At 41.7% G+C, this 22,132-nt stretch overlaps 2 protein-coding genes across 2 annotated transcripts in view; one reads left to right on the top strand and one right to left on the bottom strand.

The window, feature by feature from the left end:
• Positions 1 to 6,649, top strand: part of dennd6b (DENN/MADD domain containing 6B) — a 54,380-nt gene extending 47,731 nt beyond the window's left edge. The window contains exon 20 of the mRNA XM_078419659.1: positions 1,972 to 6,649. Coding sequence (XP_078275785.1) covers positions 1,972 to 2,094 — 123 coding nt within the window. The 3' untranslated portion in view covers positions 2,095 to 6,649. The remainder of the gene's footprint in view (positions 1 to 1,971) is intronic.
• Positions 6,578 to 21,985, bottom strand: gcc1 (GRIP and coiled-coil domain containing 1). Its single transcript, XM_078419658.1, has 3 exons — positions 21,860 to 21,985; positions 17,788 to 18,861; positions 6,578 to 11,784 (listed from the first exon to the last, which is right to left on the bottom strand). Exons 2-3 carry the CDS (start codon positions 18,823 to 18,825, stop codon positions 10,471 to 10,473), a joined length of 2,352 nt encoding a protein of 783 aa, XP_078275784.1. The 5' UTR covers positions 18,826 to 18,861; positions 21,860 to 21,985; the 3' UTR covers positions 6,578 to 10,470.
• Between the last annotated feature and the right edge of the window lie 147 nt (positions 21,986 to 22,132).

The raw sequence follows: 22,132 nt of genomic DNA, 5'->3' as shown, positions 1-22,132 counted from the left end.
AGTGGGCCTGTGCCATATCATCCTCTCTCATGATCCTAGACAAATTGCTTGTTTCAATCTCAACATCAGCAGTTTAGGATTACTTCTGTTGCTCTTCTATTATTAATCAAACTCTGTTGTCTTTCTCCAAGGCAGGTATGAAGATTGACATTGATTGTGTTATGCGAGAATTTTCCCGAACAGTCTGTGACCCATAGTGCTGTGGCCATAGTAGCGCTATGTTTAAAGCCCATAGCGCTGCAGCTGGTAGCGCTATATTTAGAACCCATAGTGCTGCAGCCGACAGCTTTGTTTAAATTCCCAAGCGTTAAACCGATAACGCTGTTTAAACCTTTGCGCGCCAAACCGACAACGCTGTATTACCGTTACGCACCAAGTCTGTAGCGCTGTGTATTGCTTTACACGCCAGTCTGTGGCTGATAGCGCTTTGTTCCCACAGGCGGTGGGGGGTCCTCGCTCGGATGCAATCCCCTGCCATTAGTTAGAGTTTGAATTTGGGAGCAGCGCTTCTGGCCAGGACTTACCGGCGGTTATTTCAACACCTGATTTCTTACCTGTATAAAGGCCGGCGCCAGTCAGCCAGAAGGTAGTTCAGGTTTATGTACAAGAGGGGTTCACCGACGGGCTGAGTCGCGATCAGCTCCGTGGATGGAGAGAGAGAGAGAGGTGTAAAACGGACCCTGCGCATACCAAGACAAGTAGTTTTTGTCCTCTCGTCAATAAAACTGATTTGCAACTAAACAGATGAGTGAGCCTTTTCTGTTCCACTATTCAGATCCTTGAACTTGTTCCCTTGTAACACAATGCTATCTGCAGAGATCACATTATGTTGCCTGCATATTTCCCAGCTGTGAATGAAGGCTCAACAGTCAATAGACAGTAGGTGCAGGAGGAGGCCATTTGGCCCTTCGAGCCAGCACCGCCATTCAATGTGATCATGGCCGATCATTCTCAATCAGTACCCCGTTCCTGCCTTCTCCCCATACCCCCTGACTCCGCTATCCTTAAGAGCTCTATCTAGCTCTCTCTTGAATGCATTCAGAGAATTGGCCTCCACTGCCTTCTGAGGCAGAGAATTCCACAGATTCACAACTGTTTGACTGAAAAAGTTTTTCCTCATCTCAGTTCTAAATGGCCTACCCCATATTCTTAAACTGTGGCCCCTTGTTCTGGACTCCCCCAACATTGGGAACATGTTTCCTGCCTCTAACGTGTCCAACCCCTTAATAATCTTATATGTTTCGATAAGATCTCTTCTCATCCTTCTAAATTCCAGTGTATACAAGCCTAGTCGCTTCAGTCTTTCAACATATGACTGTCCCGCCATTCCGGGAATTAACCTAGTAAACCTACGCTGCACGCCCTCAATAGCAAGAATATCCTTCCTCAAATTTGGAGACCAAAACTGCACACAGTACTCCAGGTGCGGTCTCACTAGGGCCCTGTACAACTGCAGAAGTCCAGCTTTTCATCAGATCTGTTCTCTAACAGCAAGAATGTTTTCAGCCACTTATTTTGCTCACTTACCTGTTAATTTATCCATAACTTGACTGTCCTTTGATTGGAAATGAACAGTAAATAGCGCAACTGGAGGAAAGCAAGTCATAATATAGTATTGATGGATTAAGTGAGTTGGAAAAAACATTGTCAAAGCTGTGGAGTGTGGGAAGGTGTGAGGTAATCTATTTTAGACTTGATAAAGTTAAATGAACATGTCTAGATTTTGAGAAAATAATTATTATAGAACAACTGTAAAATTCAGAAATACTTGTCTATAAATAATTCAAGACCAATGTACAGGTACGGGAAACGCCTACAAAAATGAATGGAATGTTTTTCTCAAGAGTCTTGAAATTCTTTACAAATTCCACAAACAACTGCATCTACTGAAAGTCAATTACTTTAGTCCTATTTATGCTTAACACTTTTCTCAGGTTTTTAAAATTTTAATTAGTATGTTTCTTTATTCAGATAAAAGCAAGAGTCCACCAGCTGCCAGTGAGGGAAGACCTGCTGGAGAAGCTGGAGTTATATGTGGAAACTGTTATTAGCTCCTTGCCTGATGATCTACAAGTGGTGCTGCATCGACATTGATTTGAACAAACAAGAGATTTGCAGCACATCCTTTGAGAGAAATAACACTGCATACCTTCTGTTTTCCATATTCCGAGTCATCCATTGTACAAAGATAGCTAGTTGATACAGTGATGCCACACAAAGACAGATTTAATTCCAAATGATGAACTAAAATGCCTGTCAATTTTCATAAATCACCTGATTAAAGTAAACCATTTTAAACTCTGTCATTTGTTCGCTGCATTGTAAAATCTTATGATCATTCAGTAAGTGCTTGAATGTAATCTGCATGGCATGACTGCACCCTGATCTTGATGTAATCCAATCTGTTTAATGTGAGATTACAGAACTGGCCAATGTAGCGAAATCCTTCTATTTCTCCCCAACGAGAGGAGGGGAGGTTTGGGGAAGATTGTATTAATTCTGTAAGATTGGCAGAAGAGTTATTTAAGTGTTATGGGCTGGTACTTTAATTTTAATATAAAATATTCTGAGGAAATGCAAAAAGTTGAAATAACTGGTTTGCCTCAAGAATGTGACAGAAGAAGAACTGAGGAGAAAGTAGCGCAGTGGGCTAGGATAACTGGAGCTGAAGTAGATCCTTTCACCCTTTCTGCAACAGCAAGAATGTTTTGAACTATTTACACTGCCCTCCATAATGTTTGGGACATAGACCGATCATTTATTTATTTGCCTCTGTTCTCCACAATTTGAGATTTGTAATAGAAAAAATTCACATGTGGTTAAAGTGCACATTGGCAGATTTTAATAAAGGCCATTTTTATACAGGTCAGGCAGCATCTCGGGAGAGAAGGAATGGGTGACCCTTCTTCAGAAGAAGGGTCTCGACCCGAAACGTCACCCATTCCTTCTCTCCCGAGATGCTGCCTGACCTGCTGAGTTACTCCAGCATTTTGTGAATAAATCGATTTGTACCAGCATCTGCAGTTATTTTCTTATACCATTTTTATACATTTTGGTTTCACCATTTTCCAAAAATTTACAGCAGTGTTTATACATAGTCCCCTCATTTCAGGGCACCATAATGTTTGGGACACAGCAATGTCATGCAAATGAAAGTAGTCATGTTTAGTATTTGTTGCATATCCTTTGCAAAGACTGCTTGAAGTCTGCGATTCATGGACATTACCAGTTGCTGGGTGTTTTCTCTGGTGATGCTCTGCCAGGCCTGTATTGCAGCCGTCTTTTGCTTATGCTTGTTTTGGGGGCTAGTCCCCTTCAGTTTTCTCTTCAGCATATAAAAGGCATGCACAATTGGGTTCAGATCGGGTGATTCACTTGGCCACTCAAGAATTGACCATTTTTTAGCTTTGAAAAACTCCTTTGTTGCTTTAGCAGTATGTTTGGGATCATTGTCTTGCTGTAGAATGAACCGCCGCCCAATGAGTTTTGAGGCATTCGTTTGAACTTGAGCAGATAGGATGTGTCTATACACTTCAGAATTCACTATGCTACTACGATCAGCAGTTTAGTTTAGAGATGCAGCGCGGAAACAGGCCCTCCGGCCCACCGAGTGTGCACCAACCAGTCATCCCCGCACATTAACACTGTCCTACACACACTAGGGACAATTTACACATACACCAAGCCAATTAACCTACAAACCTGTACGTCTTTGGAGTGTGGGAGGAAACCGAAAATCTCCGAGAAAACCCACGCGGTCACGGGGAGAACGTAGAAACTCTGTACAGACAGCACCCGTAGTCTGAATTGAACCTGGATCTCCGGCGCTGTAAGGCGGCAACTCTACTGCGCCACCGTGCAGTTGTATCATCAATGAAGATAAGTGAGCCAGTACCTTCAGCTGCAATACATGCCCAGGCCATAACACCCCCACCACCGTGTTTCACAGATGAGGTGGTATGCTTTGGATCTTGGGCAGTTCCTTCTCTCCTCCATACTTTGCTCGCCATCACTCTGATATGTTAATCTTCGTCTCATCTGTCCGCAAGACCTTTTTCCAGAACTGTGGTTGCTCTTTTAAGTACTTCTTGGCAAACTGTAACTGTAAACTTTATTATAGAGAGAATTCTGTCATCAGCTGTGGAGGTCTTCCTTGGCCTGCCAGTCCCTTTGCGATTAGTAGGCTCACCAGTGCTCTTTCTTCTTAATGATGTTCCAAACAGTTGATTTTGGTAAGCCTAAGGTTTGGCTGATGTCTCTAACAGTTTTATTCTTGTTTCTCAGTCTCATAATGGCTTCTTTGACTTTCATTGGCACAACTTTGGTCCTCGTGTTGATAAACAGCAATAAAAGTTTCCAAAGGTGATGGAAAGACTAGGTGCTGAGAGCTCTCTTATACCTGCATTAAGGAGGCAATTAAACACACCTGAGCAATTACAAATGCCTGTGAAGCCATGTGTCCCAAACATTATGGTGCCCTGAAATGGGGGGACTACGTATAAACACAGCTGTAATTTCTACATAGTGAAACCACAATGTATAAAAATGGCCTTTAATAAAATCTGACATTGTGCACTTTAACCACATGTGTTTTTTTTCTATTACAAATCTCAAATTGTGGAGTAGAGGCAAATAAATAAATTATGGGTCTTTGTCCCAAACATTATGGAGGGCACTGTATTTTGCTCACTTACCTGTAATTTATCTTTGACTGTCCTTTGATTGGAAATGTACTGTAAGTAGTGTAACTGCAGGAAAGAAGTCATAAGACAGTATTGATGGATTAAATGAGCTGGAAAAACCATTGTTGAAAGTGTTGAGTGTAGGAGGATGTGAAGTCATCCATATTCGATGTAATATAGTTAAAAGTCTAGATTTTGAGAAAGTAGTTATAGAAACACAGAATTCATAAATCCTTGTACATAAATCAGTCAAACCCAATGGACAGGGCTCAAAGAAAACGTTCCAAATTGACCACTTTTCATTTTAAACACTCTTGCGACAACATACCAGAGAACTGCAAATAGTGCATTTCTATTCAAATACAGTGGAAGAGATAAAGGATATTTTAGGCTAACACTTTCAGGGAATTATGTACATACTCTCCATTCAACAGCACTCCCCAGGGTCTTCCCATTCGCTGTGTATCCCTTGCCTGGTTTAACTTCCCAATATGCATCACCTTCCACTTGTCTGAGTTAAAATCCATTTACCAGCCCCCTTGCCTTTCCAAATGCAAATAAATTCCATTCCACAGAAATGACAGAATAATTTGAATTGAATAATTTGAGTTTACTCACACAAAAAAATCCAGAAATTCCAGAAACTGCTTAAACAATCTACAACAGACCAGTTATATAGTTATTTGATTTCAACGGAGAAGAATGCCTGCAAGGGACAAATCTCAAGTGTTTAAATTATTTATAAAAATATAAACTATTGTCATTTCAGTTAATAATGTTCAATTTTAAAAATATTCTTTGCACATTTCTGGATTTAAAGAAACTGTTTTTTTGCAGCTGAGAAAGCTCACTAAATTTGCCATATTTTGGCCACCTATTGTTATTTTGCGGCATTGATTTGAATGAGTCTTTTTCTGTCCATCCCATAGCATTAATGTAAAACAAAAACCTGCAGACGCTGCATGTCTGAAATCAAAACAAAAGGCTGGAAATACTCAGCAGGTCAGACTGCAATTGTGGGAAGAGAAACAGAGCAGACATTTCAGGTCAGAACCATGTGAGGACAGTTATAATGCAGACGCCCCTTTTGCTGAGAATCATACTTACTGCCTTGGAAAGTTCCAGCTGGGAATTTGAGGCAAGTAAGAGCTTTTATCGTTGGTCTTCCATTTCTGCCTTCCCTCCAGTAGTATTCCCTGACCATGCATAATCTGCTTCTCCCTACTGTCGAGTTAGCTCAGCAAGTTCACCCAACAGTACTTATTCCCATCTTTACTATTTTTGCTTATGCAACATTTCTGACACCCTTCTGCTTTAATTGTTTGTAGACCCCATCCACCTCATTTATAATTGACCTACACTTCCAATCCTCACCAGAACAGCAACCTGATCACCTCAAGTACAATCCTCTGGCTGAATTTGTTCCACCTGTGAACAGTTGCTTTAAATCTGCACAGTCCACATAGATACTCCCAGTCGTCAACCTACATGGATCAAAGTTATGCTTATCTCTTGATGTATGTTATCTGACTTCAGTGTACAATAATTCCCCCTTTTTATAATAAATACACCCAATCCTTTGCCAGGCCATTTTATGGACCATTAAGAGTAAAAAATATTTAAGTATCTACATCATGGCAAATGAAGTTTGAAATAGTGGAATTACCAGAGCAGATACGCTTGTGGAAGAGGTAAAGGAGGTTGTGGCTGGTCAGAGATTGAGGTTGAAGGCTGTGGAGGAAAGAAACAAATGGATAAAGAAGTAGTTAGCATGAAGATAAAAGGAAATGGGTTCACATATACACCAGACCTTGTAAGGACCGCAGTTTTTCTTCCAAAAAATATTTGTGAAACAGATGGGTTGTCGTAATAATTGAATCATTTCATGATCAGTATTACACGTAGACTTTTATTCTATGTTTATTCAAATACACCAAATTAAATTTAAATTCCACAGCTCAACAATAGAATTTGTGACTTTGGATTATTTAAAAGCCTCTAAACTACCAGTTTGGTAACAAAACATTTCTGGAATGAGAATAGTAGCCAGCTGCTCTTAAAAAAATTTAAATCTGGGTTTAGTTTAGTTTATTGTCATGTGTACTGAGGTATAGTGAAAAAGCTTGTGGTATTCATTTTCACGTATTTTCAATATAATTTTCATTAACTCTCTGTCACACAGAAATGATACATTAGTTACTGAGTAATATAACTTGGATAGTGTTAGAGTACCGTATTCCACATCTAGTTGTATTGTTAACCTGCTCCACCTTCCAATAAGATTGCGAATGATCTTTTACTTCAGCGTCATTTTTCCATAACAAACCTTTAGCTCTGATAACAATCCAGACATGACACCTTCAAGATTCTGTTTTCAAGTTGGACCATAATTCCTCAAACTCTCTCAGCAATACATTCCTAGTTCTACCCATGTCATTGGTTTCTGAAAGGACCTCAACAATTGGATTCTCCACTTTTTAAGGATGGATTTGCAACCTTTGAACAAGGCATACAGCATGGCCTGCAGAACCTCCAGACAGTATCTACCTCTCAGACCCTGTGATATCTACTTTCCCTTTTCCCCCACCTCTCCTCAGGCTGAATGGCCTCATATACTATGGTAATATAACACCCTGGAAACTGCTGAGATTTATTCCAGGATTCTGAGGGAAGCAAGGAAGGAGACTGCTGAGGCTATGATAGAGATCTTTGTATCTTTAGTCAGAAGACTGGAAAATAGCCAATGTTGTTTCTTTGTTTAAGAAAGGCAACAAGCATACCAGGAAATTTATAGGCTGAAGAACCTTACATCAGTTGTTAGGAGATTATTGGAAAAAACACTCAAGGACAGGATTTACTTGCATTTAGAAAAGCATGGATTATTAGTGAGTCAACATGGCTTCGTTTGTGAGAGGTCCAGTCTCATAAATTTGATTAACCTTTATTTGGAAATGATGAAGATGATCAATAAGGATCATCTTCATCACTTACTAATGAAAGTTAATCAAATTTATGATCAGGGTGGGGCAGTGAAAGTCATCTACATGACTTTAATAAAGTCTTTGATAAGGTCCTTCATGGTTTGCTGGCCCAGACGATTAAGTCACACGTGAAACATGGTGAGTTGGTAAATTTGATCCAAAATTGACTTGGTCACAGAAGACAGAGGTTAATTGTAGAATGGCGATTTTCTGACTGCAGATAATGGCGTTCCATGTGAATAAGTGCTGGGACCTTATTAAGTGTTTGTCATCTATTTCAATGATCTAGATGAAAATATTTATGCCCTCATTAGTAATTTTTGCAGATGGCATGAAAATTGGTGGAGTTATGGATAGCGAGAAGGCTGTTAAAGGATACGGCAGAATATAGATCAGTTGGAAATTTCGGCAGTGAAATGGCAGATGCAATTTAATCTAAAAAGTACAAGATGACGACATTTTGGGAGGTTAGGTGCAAGTGCAAATTATACAATAAACGGCAAAATCCTTAGGGGCTTTAATGTACAGAGGGATCTAAGGATGTAAGTCCAAGCTACCTCCACCACCCCCTCCATCTATAGTTCATGCTGCCTTGAGAAAGCAGCCAACAAAATCAAGGAGCATTCACACCCTTGTCATCCCCTCATTCTCCCTTTCTCATAAGCCATAAGTTACAAAAGCGTGAAGGCATGTGGCATCAGATTCAGGAACAGCTTCTTCCCCACTGCTATCACACAAAGGAAATTTCAAGACCATTTTTTTTTATACACACCTGGAACAGGCTGTCATGAGAGATTGTAGAAACAGATACAAAATCAATGTTTAAGAGGCATTTAGACACACCAATAGGCAGGAAACAGGAAGCAGCAAACAGGAAATGGGCGTCACAGTGGTATAGCTGCTGTTGCTTCACAGCTCCAGAGACCAGAGTTCCATCCTGGCTTCTGATGCTGCTGTGGTTTGCACTTCTCCATGACCATGTGGGTTTTCTCTGGGTGCTCCGATTTCCTCCCTTATACCAAAGATCTGTGGGTTTGTAGGTGAATTAACATTTGTAAAATTCCCCTAGTGTGTAGGGAGTGGATGCAAAAGTGGGATAACACAAAACCAGTGTGAATGGGTGATTGTTAGTCAGCATGGACCAGGTGGGCTGAAGGGTCTGTTTCCACGCTGTATCTTTTCAATCCATTAACCAAAAAATTAGTGGGATACTACGGCTCATGAAATGCTGGTCCTAATTTCAAGTGATTTGGAGTATAAAAATTATTAACTATTACAAGGCATTAGTGAGACCTATAAGAGTAGTGTGAACGAGTTTAGCCCCCTTTCTTACGGAAACATATTATTTTTATTGGAGGCGGGTCAGGGGTTTCACAAGGATGATCCTTGGAATAGACAGTTATCCTCCAAGCAATGGTTAAATACACTGGGAACCTATTCAATAGTATTCAGAATGACAGGCAATCGCAACCTTATTAAAATTTAAGAGATTGTAGGAAGTGAGACAGGGTAACTGCTCAGAGATTATTCCTCTCATTGGAAAAATAAAAGACATGGTCTTTTTCAACAAAAGGGTGTCCATATAAGATTGAGATGATGTATAAATTCTCTGATATGGTTGTGAGTGTTCGGAACTCCTGCCAGCGAGCTGTAGGAGGCAGGATCTTTGTGCACAAAGATATTTCTAATTAGTAAGGCAATCAAGGATTAAAGAGCATAAACAGGAAAGTGGACTTGAGGGATGTTAAATTGGCCATGTTCATAAAGAAAGGCAGAGCCATCTCAGTGGGCTGAAAGATAAAATACATGCTTCTGATGATCTTATCTACTTTTGTTTAACGTGATATAGGAATTCAAATCCGTCCATTACTGTCAAGTCAACAGCTCTAAAGTTCCTTGTCTTTCTCCAAAAGTCCTACAACCACAAATATGAGAAAGATGAAAACATATGAAAAAGAAACTCCTTGCCACCGAATTATCCATTTTCCTTTTATCAGTGCACCTAAAAATAGCCATGCCATCACAGCATTTGGTAAAGTGCCACAAGGCATGAGAATCACAAACTCATTTCTATCTTGCTGTGAATTCAATGGAAAGGAAAAGTCACCATTTCACCTTTGCTCAGGTTTCTGATGCCTTGCTTCCAAACATTTCCTCAGATACTCAAGCAACATAATGGAACGATGGAATAAAATCCTAAAAAAAGGGAGAACAATTCCAAATCTTTTGTTTAATGAGAATTGACCCAGCTTAGACTGTGCTCTTTATGGAAATACTTATTGTCACATATTTGGATGACCTTTCATAACAAAAGAAGTTCAATGCAGATGTCAAGTTTGTCTTATTGTTTCAACTGCACAGGAACAAAGTCTATACATACAATTAATGAAATGGAAGTAATAGTTATTGGTCATTCCATTTTATAATCAGAACTGAACTGGAAACTAAAAAGTTATTTTTCTCAATAAGGCTGCTATTTCCCAAGGCAAAGCTTTATAACACCAGCATTTGAAGCAGATATTATGAAACCAATCTCTTTTTTTCATGTCAGCTCACATCCTTAATCCTATTAAAATTGCAGAGATATGAACCAGTTTACAAAACTTTCCAACTTTACATCATTGTCAAATACGGAAGTATCATAATGCGATTTTGAAGGTATTAATTTTCAGGTTAATGGCAATGATATCAAACTTTGGAGATACGAAAATCAGAAATGGCCCAGCACAAAATTATCAGAATGAAAGAGTGTAAAAAGTGAAATTCAAGATCAAAGAATAATCAGTAGTTAATAAATATTGCACAAATCATCTTTTCACAGAACTCCACCAACTGCTGGCCTGCTGCTTCATCACATTCTTCTTCTCCTGAGGGCTGAAATGCAGAATGGTGAGAATAGCAGTCAGTGTCTGCTGGCGCCCCAGAGCATCAGACAAGGTCAGGAACCTGTAGGTCACATTTTTCACATATTCCAGGTTGGCTCCTTCCCGTTTTTTGTCTCTGAGGTGTTTCTGTATCACATCTTGAAGAGCCTCAACATCTTCTTTGTGTCTTTCTTTCTCCATTAGGAGACTGTCCTCCAGCTGATGAACTACAGCTTCCATTTGATGTTTTTGCTTCCTCAGTGTTGTGACCTCAAGCTCCTTTCGTGCCAGCTGTTCTGCATAGTGAAGAAAAGTAGGCTCATTAGGTCCTGAAAATTTAGCAGTCTGCTTCACAATATCTTGACAGAAATCATCTTGAAGATCATCTTCATTCTGAGGACCATTCCCCTCAGACCAAAACTTGCTTTCAACATAGTTTTTATGCCTTGATAGCCCACTGGAGCCCAAGCGTAGAGTTTCAGTCTCTCGGTCTTTCTCTGCTAAGACTGCAAGAGCCCTGTCTCTATGTTTGTGCATTTCTTCTTCCAGTTTAATAACTCTTTCATGATACTGCATCTCAATCTTTTCCATTTCTTTCTTATGAGCTGTTTGAAGCTGGGTAATATACTGTTTATTTGCCTCATTGTCACATTTGTGCTTGGCTTCCATTTCATCACATGCAAGGCGGAGGGTAATATACTTCTCTTTCAGCTCTGCCAGCTGCTCACGCAAACTCTCTAACTCTTTGCTTGTATTGCCATCTTTAGTGTTCTTGTTTTTGAGCACAACTTGAGCCCTCATTTTATAGCGTTCAAATTCTTCCTTCAACTGTTTCAACTCGTGTTGATAGTAGAAAACAGAAGCCTTCTCCCCATCTGACGTGTCAGGTGTGTATGTGGAATCAACTTCACAAAGCTTCTCCATGTCTAGGGGTTCCTGTGATTTCCGGACTGCCAGTGCCAATTGTTTCTTTAGCTTTTCCATTTTGTCTCTTAAAATATTAACATCTAGATTAGATTCATCGACCATTAGATCCAACGAGGCTCTGTTAGATGCAGCATTGGCCAAAGTCTTGTTCTCCATATCCAATTGTATAATTCGCTCTTTCAGTTTGTGAATTGTCAACTTGTCTTTCTGCTTACCCTTGTCATAAGTACCGACAAGATCAGAAAGCTCAGAGACTCGGGTTTCCAAATTTGCAACTCGTTCCTCCTCCATTTGAGAGAAGTGATGAAGCTGTTCTTGGGCCTGTGCAGCCTGAGCATGGGGAGTGAAGGAAGATAGTTTTAAACACAATTAGATTAACAGTAAAGGTCCACCACTGATTTTCCGGCACCCTTGAGTTCAGAGCCTTGCCATATTATCCTTTTTGCCAGACCAACGGAGGTCATGGCAAAATCGGCGGCGGAGGTCAGCTATGGGAACAGAACTGCCATCTCCGGCCGGGCCTAAGTTCCAGAGCCTCGGCCTCAGTCAGCAAATTCGACCTGCCGATCTGTCATGGTAGTCGGCTATGGGAATAGATCTGCCAGACCCAGCCAGACAGAGTTCTAGAATCCTGGCCGCAGAGAGGAAATTCAATCGCCGATTGGCGTGGAAGTCCCGATGAGGTCAAGATTGGCCGCCTCACTTGCCCTAGGCGCCAGATTTTCAGGGGACTTCCAGAGGGTTGGGGATTTCAAGTGCACTCTCGTAATTTTGTTTCCGTTTAACGGAGGTGCCGGACCACCAGTTGCCAGAAAATCAGTGGTGGCCTATATAACTATATACATAAAGTGTAACATACAAATGATACAGGAGATTAATACATGTTTTTTCTTCAGAACTATAGAAATGTATTCACAGCTACTGGAAACATATGTGCAACGTTTTACATAGTTGATGTATCATTTACGGCAACGGTATTTCCTGTTCTTTGGCTAGTAATGGAAGCAAAAATTTTTACAGCTTCCATTTACCAACAGTGTGACAGGACTATTGAATGTTAAAGTTTAACGCTGTTTCTGAGCATTGAACTAAGCACGGTGTATGTGTACACAGACAGGAAAAAAATGCAGATGCTGGTTTAAATCAAAGGTAGACACAAAATGCTGGAGTAACTCAGTGGAACAGGCAGCATCTCTGGAGAGAAGGAATGGGTGACGTTTCGGGCTGAGACCCTTCTTCACACTGATGTCAGGGGAGTGGGCGGGAGAGAGATAGAATGTAGTTGGAGACAATAAGATTGGTGGGAGAACTGGGAAGGGGAAGTGGATGGAGAGAGAGGGAAAGTAAGGGCTATTTGAAGTTAGAAAAGTCAATGCCCATACCACTGGGGTGTAAGCTATCCAAGCAAAATATGAGGTGCTATTCCTCCAATTTGCACTGGGCCTCACTCTGACAATGGAGGAGACCCAGGACAGAAAGGTCAGATTGGGAATGGGAGGGGGTTAAAGTGCTGAGCAACTGGAAGATCAGGTAGGTTTAGGTGGACTGAGCGGAGGTGTTCAGCGAAACGTTCGCCGACTCTGCTCTTGGTCTCGCCGATGTACAGGAGTTGACATCTGGAACAGCGGATACAGTAGATGAGGTTGGAGGAGGTGCAAATGAACCTCTGCATCACCTGGAAAGACTGCCGGGGTCCTTGGATGGCGTTGAGGGGGGAGGTAAAGGGACAGGTGTTGCATCTCATGCGGTTGCAGGGGAAAGTACCTGGGGAGGGGGTGGTTTGGGTGGGAAGGGAAGATTTGACCAGGGAGCTGCAGAGGGAACGGTCTCTGCGGAAAGCAGAAAGGGGTGGAGATGGGAAGATGTGGTCAGTAGTGGGATCCTGTTGGAGGTGGCGAAAATGTTGGAGGATTATATGCTGTATGCGATGGCTGATGGAGTGAGGACAAGGGGGACTCTGTCCTTGTTACGAATGGGGGGGAGGGGGAACAAGGCGGAGCTGCGGGATATCGAGGAAGCCCTAGTGAGAGCCTCTTCTAAAAATGGAAGAGGGGAACCCGCGTTTCCTAAAGAACGAGGACATCTCTGATGACCTGGTATGGAAAACCTCATCCTGGGCGCAGATGCGGCATAGACGGAGGAATTGGGAGTAGGGGATAGAGTCTTTGCAGAAAGCAGGGTGGGAAGAAGTATAATCAAGATAGTTATGGGAGTCAGTGGTTTTGTAATAAATGTTGGTCAATTGTCTCCTGTGATGGAGATGGTGAGATCTAGAAATGGTAGGGAGATGTCAGAGATGGTCCAAGGGAATTTGAGTGCAAGATGGAAACTAGTCGTGATGTTGATGAAGTCAGTGAATTCTGCATTGGTACAGGAGGTAGCACCAATGCTGTTGTCAATGTTGCAGAGGTAGAGTTTGGGGATAGGGCCAGTGTATGCCTGGAACAGTGATTGTTCGATGTACCCTACAAAGAAGCAGGCATAGCTGGGGCCATGTGTGCCCATAGCTACGCCGTGGATTTGGAGGAAGTGGGAGGAGTCAAAGAAGAAGTTGTTGAGAGTGAGGTCCAGCTCTGCTAGGCGGTGAAGAGTATTAGTAGACGGAAATTGGCTGGTTCTGCGGTCAAGGAAGAAACGGAGGGCGTCAAGACCTTCCTGGTGGGGGATGGGGATGTCGAGTGATTGGACATCCATAGTAAAGATGAGGGAATGGGGGCCTGAAAAACGGAAGTCATTGAAGAGACGAAGAGTGTGTGAGGTGTCTTGGACATAGGTAGGGATTGGACCGGGGGATAGGATGGAGTCGAGGTATGTGGAAATTAATTTGGTGGGACATAAACAAGCAGAAACAGAGGGGTCTGCCAGGACAGTTCTATTTGGGGATTTTAGGGAGAAGATAAAATTGGGCCGTGCGGGACTGGGGAACGACAAGGTTGGAGGCTTTAGAGGGCAGAGAGCCGGAAGTGTTGAAATCAGAAATGGTGTGTGATATTAAGGTCTGGTGCTCGTCTGTGGGGTCATGGTCCAAGGATAAGTAGGAGGAGGTGTCTGAGAGTTGTCGCCTGGCCTCAGCCTGGTAGAGGTTAGCTCGCCAGACTACCACGGCACCTCCCTTGTCGGTGGGTTTGCAGAGTGAGCGGAGGTCTGTATGTTCAGGGGGAGAGGGGTTAGAGTAAGTAAGGGGAGTGGAGATGTTGAGGCGATTGATGTCCCACCGGCAGTTGGAAATGAAAAGGTCTAAAGAAGGTAGAGGGCCATCCGGGGGAGTCCAAAAGGAGGGGGTCCAGTGGAGATGGGAGAAGAGGTCATCACTGGGTGGTGAGGACTCCTTCCCATAGAAAAAGGCCCGGAGGCGGAGGCGACAGAAGAAGAGCTCTACATCGTGGTGGACCTGGAACACGTTGAGGAGGGGGCAGACAGGAACAAAGGTGAGGCTTCTGTTGAGGGCAGACTGTTCCGTATCAGAAAGGGGAGGTCAGAGAGAATGATGAACACGGCAAGGGTGGGGGTTGGGGTCGGAGGGAGGCAGGTGAGTAGATGGAGGCTGAGGCAATGTCTGCTGAGGGGATGCTGGGTGTTCAGAGAGGAGGGGGGCATGACTATTGTATGCATGGGGAGTAGATGGGGTCAACTGGTTAAAACGGGAAGGAGAAGAACCACTGGAACCCCCACTGAGGTTCCCTGTTGGAGGGGGGAGCAGTCGGATCCAGCAGAGTCAGACCACGTGGTGTGGGAGTCTACTCACAGAGTCCCCCTTGTCCTCACCTTCCACCCCATTAGCCGTCGCATACAGCATATAATCCTCCAACATTTTCACCACCTCCAACGGGATCCCACTACTGGCCATCTCCACCCCTTTCTGCTTTCCACAGAGACTGTTCCCTCCGCAACTCCTTGGTCAACTCGTCCCTTCCCACCAAAACCACCCCCTCTCCAGGTACTTTCCCCTGCAACCGCAGGAGATGCAACACCTGTCCCTTTACCTCCCGCCTCAACTCCATTTAAGGACACCAACAGTCTTTCCAGGTGAGGCAGAGGTTCACTTGCACCTCCTCCAACCTCATCTACTGTATTCGCTGTTCCAGGTGTCAACTGTACATCGGCTAGACCAAGTGCAGGCTCGGCGATCATTTCATTGAATACCTCCGCTCAGTCTGCCTTAACCTACCTGATCTCCCAGTTGCTCAGCACTTTAACTACCCCTCCCATTCCCAATCTGACTTTTCTATCCTTGGCCTCCTCCATTGTCAGTGAGGTTCAGCGCAAATTGGAGGAACAGCACCTCATATTTTGCTTGGGTAGCTTACACCCCAGCGGTATGAACATTGACTCCTCCAACTTCATATAGCCCTTGCTTTCCCTCTTTCTCCATCCCCTCCCCCTCTCAGTTCTCTCACTAGTCTTACTGTCTCTGACTACATTCTATATCTGTCCAGCCCACTCCCCTGACATCAGTCTGAAGAAACGTCACCCATTCCTTCTCTGCAGAGGTGCTGCTTGTCCCGCTGAGTTATTCCATTTTGTGTCTACCCAGGAAAAAAAAGAACTTCCTTTATACAAACAATTCCAAAAGTAAAAAATTGCAATTAACCTTAATTAACTTGAATGGAAGCAAAGAAGCTGGAATAGCTGAGGGATAGAATAAGTGTATGAATTGCCTCTCTTGGAGGGTATAAAAATATTCAGATGAATTAGGCTGAAACAAAACAAAACAGGATGTTCCACTGCAAGTACTTATTAGCCAGCAAAACCTAACTCAAAGTTGCATGAAGATGTATTAAGGCAGTGACTAAAAGTTCAGTCAAAAAGATAAGGTTTTAAGGGCATCTTAAAAGAGGCAGAAAGAAGCAAAACTTGAGGTCTAACCTGTTGAAGGCATCATACTAATGGAGGAGCAATTAAAACCTCCATTGCTATGATGCCTTGGATGCCAGCTTAATATCTTTTGAGTTATTTTATTATTAAAGAGAGATGCCAGATGCAGGTATTGGCATGGACATGGAGTAATTTGGAAACTTTACAACTGAGGCATAATATAAGTCAACGGTGATAGGTGAACACGTCTTGGTTTCGCTCAGGATAAGCAAAAATAGATTGAGTAATCTCAAACTTCCAACGGCTGTAAGGTGAGAGGGATGTCAAGTTGAGCAAGAGTGAAGATGCCCTGTGCAAAAGCACAGTCCTACTGTGGAAATCATTAAAATGGATACAAAAGACTACAATGACAGAGATGTCAGATGTGCCAGGAAATAATTATTCCATTTTGAATATAACCTATTACATTGCACTCTCGGAATAAAATGTCCCAGAATTGGAGATAAGTGAAACTTTATCAGGATTTTTTAATTAACTGTGCAGACATATATTATTAATAAAATCAGACCTTTTCTGAATTATTTCCAGTATTGACAGTCCAGAGTTGAGAAATCTTCTAGGTTTGTGTATTATTTTATCAGTTAAAATTTTAGTTAATTGGAGTTTTATTTATTTCCATGCATGAAGTTAACAGAGATAGAAAAAAAGTTGATAAAAGGTCAAAGCAGAATGTATGTTATTAAATCAGGCCATCCCCTGGACAATGGATGACTGAGCTCCTGCACAAAGTAGGAGCAGGCATTTCCATCCATTTTACCACCAGGACTAATAATATATAACTAAAATATCTGTGCACAATGCACAAAACATTAGAAATAAAATCAGGAAATTAATAGCACTAAAAGCCATTAGTACATACAAATTAAGGCTGTATAATGCCCTAGGTAAGAGCCACTAAGAATCATGAGGTGGTACAAACCTCTTCCTTCAACAAAAATATATTTCAATCATGGTTGAACTGAAGAAAAACAATCCTGGATAGAACACTATCAGAAGAGACAAAGAAAGCAAAAAAGAGATAGCATTAATAAAAGAACATGGAAGAGAGATGATTAAAAGAAAAGTCAAAGACTTTGTAACAGAATCCAACATTCATTGCAGGTTGCTGAATTGTGAGAACTAATTTTAGGAAGAGATTAGCAGAAGATACTTGCTGCAATGATGGGGCATAACTTATGTGCATCCATTAGCCCAAAAATATATAACCAATATATAACTAATCAGTCTGAAGAAGGGTCTCGACCCGAAACGTTACCCATTCCTTCTCTCCTGAGATGCTACCTGACCTAAATACCTTCGATTTGTACCAGCATCTGCAGTTATTTTCTTATAATATAACTAATGGTGATTCATAATAAACTTGAATATTCATAATCTTGGATATGTTCTAAGAACTTAGCACCAATGTGGAAATCTGAATTAGTCAGTCTATGGCCATTTGTTGATGAAGTCTATTACCTTCCTTATTTCCAAATGAAGTTGCGCCTGATAATGAGCCTTTGTCTGAGTCATTTCCACCTCCAATTCCTGTACACGTGGGTGTGGTTTTCTCTTCTCTTCTTCAGCAAGCCGAAGTGCATTCCTTACCACTTCCACCTCCTTACTCAAATGCTTCATTTGAGACTCGCAGTCATCTACCCTATCTGCTGCATAGCTTTTTGAAGTCAATATATCCTTTGTGTCTTCAAGTTTTAGTTCAATATCTTGACGAAAAGCTCTCTCTTCCTGCAGCAATTTTTGAAGTTCATGAAGCATTGTGGCATGGTCAATTTGCTCCCGGTCCCGCTCATGTTGCTGGGTAATAATCCGTGCTTTAGCCTCTGCTAGTTGTTCTTGGACTTTATTAATCTCAGCTTCATATTTGGAGTTTTCTTCTTGAAACTTCTGTGTCAAGTCTTCCAGCTCTTGTCTCATTTTCTTCTTGTCTGTTAAATAGGAAGCTTCCATTCGTGATTTTTCCTGTGTAACAGTTGCCAAAGCATTGGTCAGTGTTGCCAACTGACTTTTTAATTGCATCTTTCTATCAGTTTCACTGTGGCTCTGCTGTTCCCCACTCACAACAATACCACTTTCAGTACTGTTAGCTTCCTCATTCTTTGGAGGGCTTCCTGCAGCTTCCAATTCTACTAAGATCTTGTCCTCATTATTTAACTCTCCTTTGTTGCTACTAGTCAAACTGGCTGTTGTGTCCAAACTATTCACAGTCCTCAGACTGTCCTCACTGTGGACTGAGCTTTGATCATCTCCAATGTCAGAGCAGAGCACTGCACTCACAGAGTCTATGTTCTGTAAATTATTATCTACTTCCTGTGATACCGAGAGAACTTTTAAACTGGCTTCTAAAGCCTCTTTCTCTTTAAGGAGACTTTTGTAAGCCTGCACGACATCTCTCAAACGTGCCTGGTACTGGAACAGTTGCTTCTTCTGAGTTTCAATGGTATCCAAAAGCTCTCTCTTACTGGGGCCACCACCAAAGTTCACACCAAACTTCTCCATGTCAATTCAAAGTGGACCTCAGAGCAAACAAACCATCTGCAATAAGGAAGAAGAACATATTACTTAATAAAAACAGTAATTTTCTTTATTAAACAGGAACTAATACATTATCCTTAGATATGCAGATATTTGGTAAGAAACATTTATTGCAGAAGATATATGGTACAAAAGGTAACTTATAGGCAGGCTGAATAAAACAGAGGATATGGATAAACGGGCCTTTTCTTTTTTCCTGGTTATTGTGCTACAGGGATGGGTGGTGGGGCATCAACTAAAAATATATATATAAATGACTTTGTTGAAGGTGCTAAACATTTGTTTGCTAAATTTGCCACTGACGCAAAGTAGGAAAGTAAGTACGAATTCGAGTAGCACATAAGGAGAATACAAAGGAACATAGATAGATTTTGAGTATGTGAGCAAAAATCTGGCAAATTGAGTCACATGTGGGAAAATGCAATATTCAGTTTGGTATAAAAAAATGAAATGCATCATATATCTAAATAAATAAGAGATTGCAAAGCTCTAAGATGTAGCAGGGTCTGGGTGTCCTGGTGAGTGATTAGTAAATTAGTATGCAGGTACAGCAGGAAAGTTAACAGAATGTAATGGTTTATTACAAGTGGAACAGAATGTATAAGTATTGAAGTTATGCTTCAGTAACATGGAATATTGTTGAGGTACCATGTAAGATACTGTACAAGGCACAATGTACAATATAGAAAATCATGAGAGTCATAGATAGGGTAGACCTTTTCCCAGGATGGAAACATCAAATACCAGAAGGCATAGTAAGGTGAGAGAGGCAAAGTTTAAAGAAGATGAGTGGGACAAGTTTTATTTACACTGGGGGTGACTAGTCACTGTAATGAGCTGCTGGGCTTGGTGGTTGAGGTAGATTAGGAGACGGCATTTAAGAGACTTTTGGATAGGCATATGAATATGCAGGGAATGAGGGATATGGATAATGTGCAGGCAGATAAGAATTTGTCTTGGCATCGTGTTCAGCACGGACAATGTTGCCGAAGAGCCTATTATTGTGCTATATTGTTCTATGTTCAAACTGGGTTTTTTCCTTGTTTAAGGAAGTATACTTTATTCTCCCAACATTCTTCTTAACTCACCCCAGATTCCACCAGTTACCTGCATACTGGCTATTTAATTAACATATCAACCAGCATGTCTTTTGGGATTTGGGAGGAAACTGGCTCACCGATAGAAAGCCCACAATATCATAGGGAAAATATGCAAACTTCACATAGACAGCACCCAAGGTCAGGGTTGAACCTGGGACTCTGGCGCTGTGAGGCAGCTGCTCAACTCTGTAAGTCACCATGTGTCAGAAGTTGTTGAGATACGGTTTAGTTGACTAATATCTGGAATGTTCAGGTTGTCCCATGAGGAAAGGTTAGGAGGCTAGAGTTGTATCTGCTGGAGTTTAGATGAATAAAGAAAAAAAGCGATTTTTGACCTAATTTTTGAGCTGGAATGGGGCAGATAAAACAAAGACCCAGTGAGTAAAAAATGTGTAGAACGCAAAATCCTAGTAATTAAAGGGCATGCAAAACAAGAATCCCAATGAGTTTAAGAGGAAGATAGGAACTAAATCCTTGTGAATGTAACTGGAATGCAGGAACAAGAATCCAAGCATCTGGTCATCTGGTCAGTGGTGATATACCAATAAAACAAGGAGAAAGAAAATACTGGATACCACTTTTGCACTCAGTGCTATTTCATATTTAAAGGACTGCCAAAATGATCCATTTGTGATGCTAAGAACATCAAGGATAGTTGGTTTCAAGAGTATACAGGCAGGAACAGAACCAGACAGACAAAAACAAATTGAACAGGTAGTTAGATTTATAAAGCCTGGATGGAGATCTATCTTCCCACATTCAGTCCTGGCCTCTTGAGCTATTTGAATAGTTAGTATGTTCTCTGTGACCACATGGAGTTCCTGCCACTATGTAATTTGGTAGATTGTACAGCAAATCCTGGGGAGAATTGATGGGGATGTGGGTAGAATTGATCACAGGGAAAATTAGTCAGGGGAATTGGATTGCTCTGTGAGCCCACATATCTTTGATGGGTTGAAATGATCACATTCTGTATTGCAAGGAAACATAATATAACAAGCAGTTTGCTGGTCTGAATAATGGTACAATAGCCAAGCCTATATGTAGCTCAAATGTATAGGGAGGAAAGATAGTTCCAGGGGATTTAATTGTTTGGGCAGGAGGGAAGATAGTTATTGGGGATTCTATTATTTGGACATCAGACAGGTTGTGGTTACAAATGTAGTTCCAGGGATGTTATGTTGCCTCTGTCACCAAGGTTAAGGATATCACTGAGTTATTGTGGAAAAAAGAGAAGTGTGAATTGCCAGAGATCATTGTCCATTATGAGATCTGGCAGGTATGCTTCAGAAAGGTATAATGAAACTGGTAATCTCTATTATTTCCTGTGCTCTGTGCTGCTAAGAAATAGACGAGTAATCCAAATACATTGCTGGTATTTTAAGAAACCTTACTTTGTCCATTGGACTACTTTAATGGTACTTATGTCTAGTCTGCCAAGCTGTGGATTTCAGATGAGAAACTTGAATGCAAAAAATTAGATTGACCCTCAACACAATACTAAAAAGTGTCTTGCAAATGAGATCTTAAAAGGCATTTTCAGGTGGACAAAATATCCATGAGATTACTTTGAAGAAAAGGCATTGTCCCAGTTGCCCTCAAAGATCACTAAAATAAAATTTCACTTGTCATTCTCAAATTGGCCAACACTTTTCCAGTATTATAAAAATCCTCTACAACCAATGAAGGAGTTTAGAAGTAAAGCGATGGTTAAGCAAACGAGAAAACCAGAGAATGTCCCAGCTCCTCTAACACAGCACCTCAACCACTGCAGCATCATCCTTCCTCAAAACAAAAAGACTACAACCACCAACTCCCAAAGGCCGCTTTTTGTTTACTGACTCCCGGCCTCTAATTTCGCCATCCCTGGACCTGTTAACAACCCCTCTATTCCTCACCCGGATTCCCCTCCTCTGGAAATCCGATTCCGCATCTCAGTCGGGGGGGAGGTTCATTTCAAGGCGCAGCGACAGCAGCGGCCTGGAACCCGTCGGCAAAAGCACAAGAGAGAAGCCATCTTGAGAAGGTCGCGGGGCGGGGCGGGGCCGGGAGGGGGGGACATTCCACGTACTCAATTGACAAAAGCAATTGACAAAAGCAGATCGTTGGAAGCAAAGATAATATCTTTGATTGGAAGAAACGACCGGAAGTCGCGCGTGGAAGTTGAACTT

The sequence above is a fragment of the Rhinoraja longicauda genome, chromosome 23 (assembly GCF_053455715.1).
Source record: "Rhinoraja longicauda isolate Sanriku21f chromosome 23, sRhiLon1.1, whole genome shotgun sequence".
In the NCBI taxonomy this organism is placed as follows: Eukaryota; Metazoa; Chordata; class Chondrichthyes; order Rajiformes; family Arhynchobatidae; genus Rhinoraja; species Rhinoraja longicauda.
Note: the sequence above shows the minus strand (reverse complement) of the source record. Positions and strands in the feature narration are given on the sequence as shown.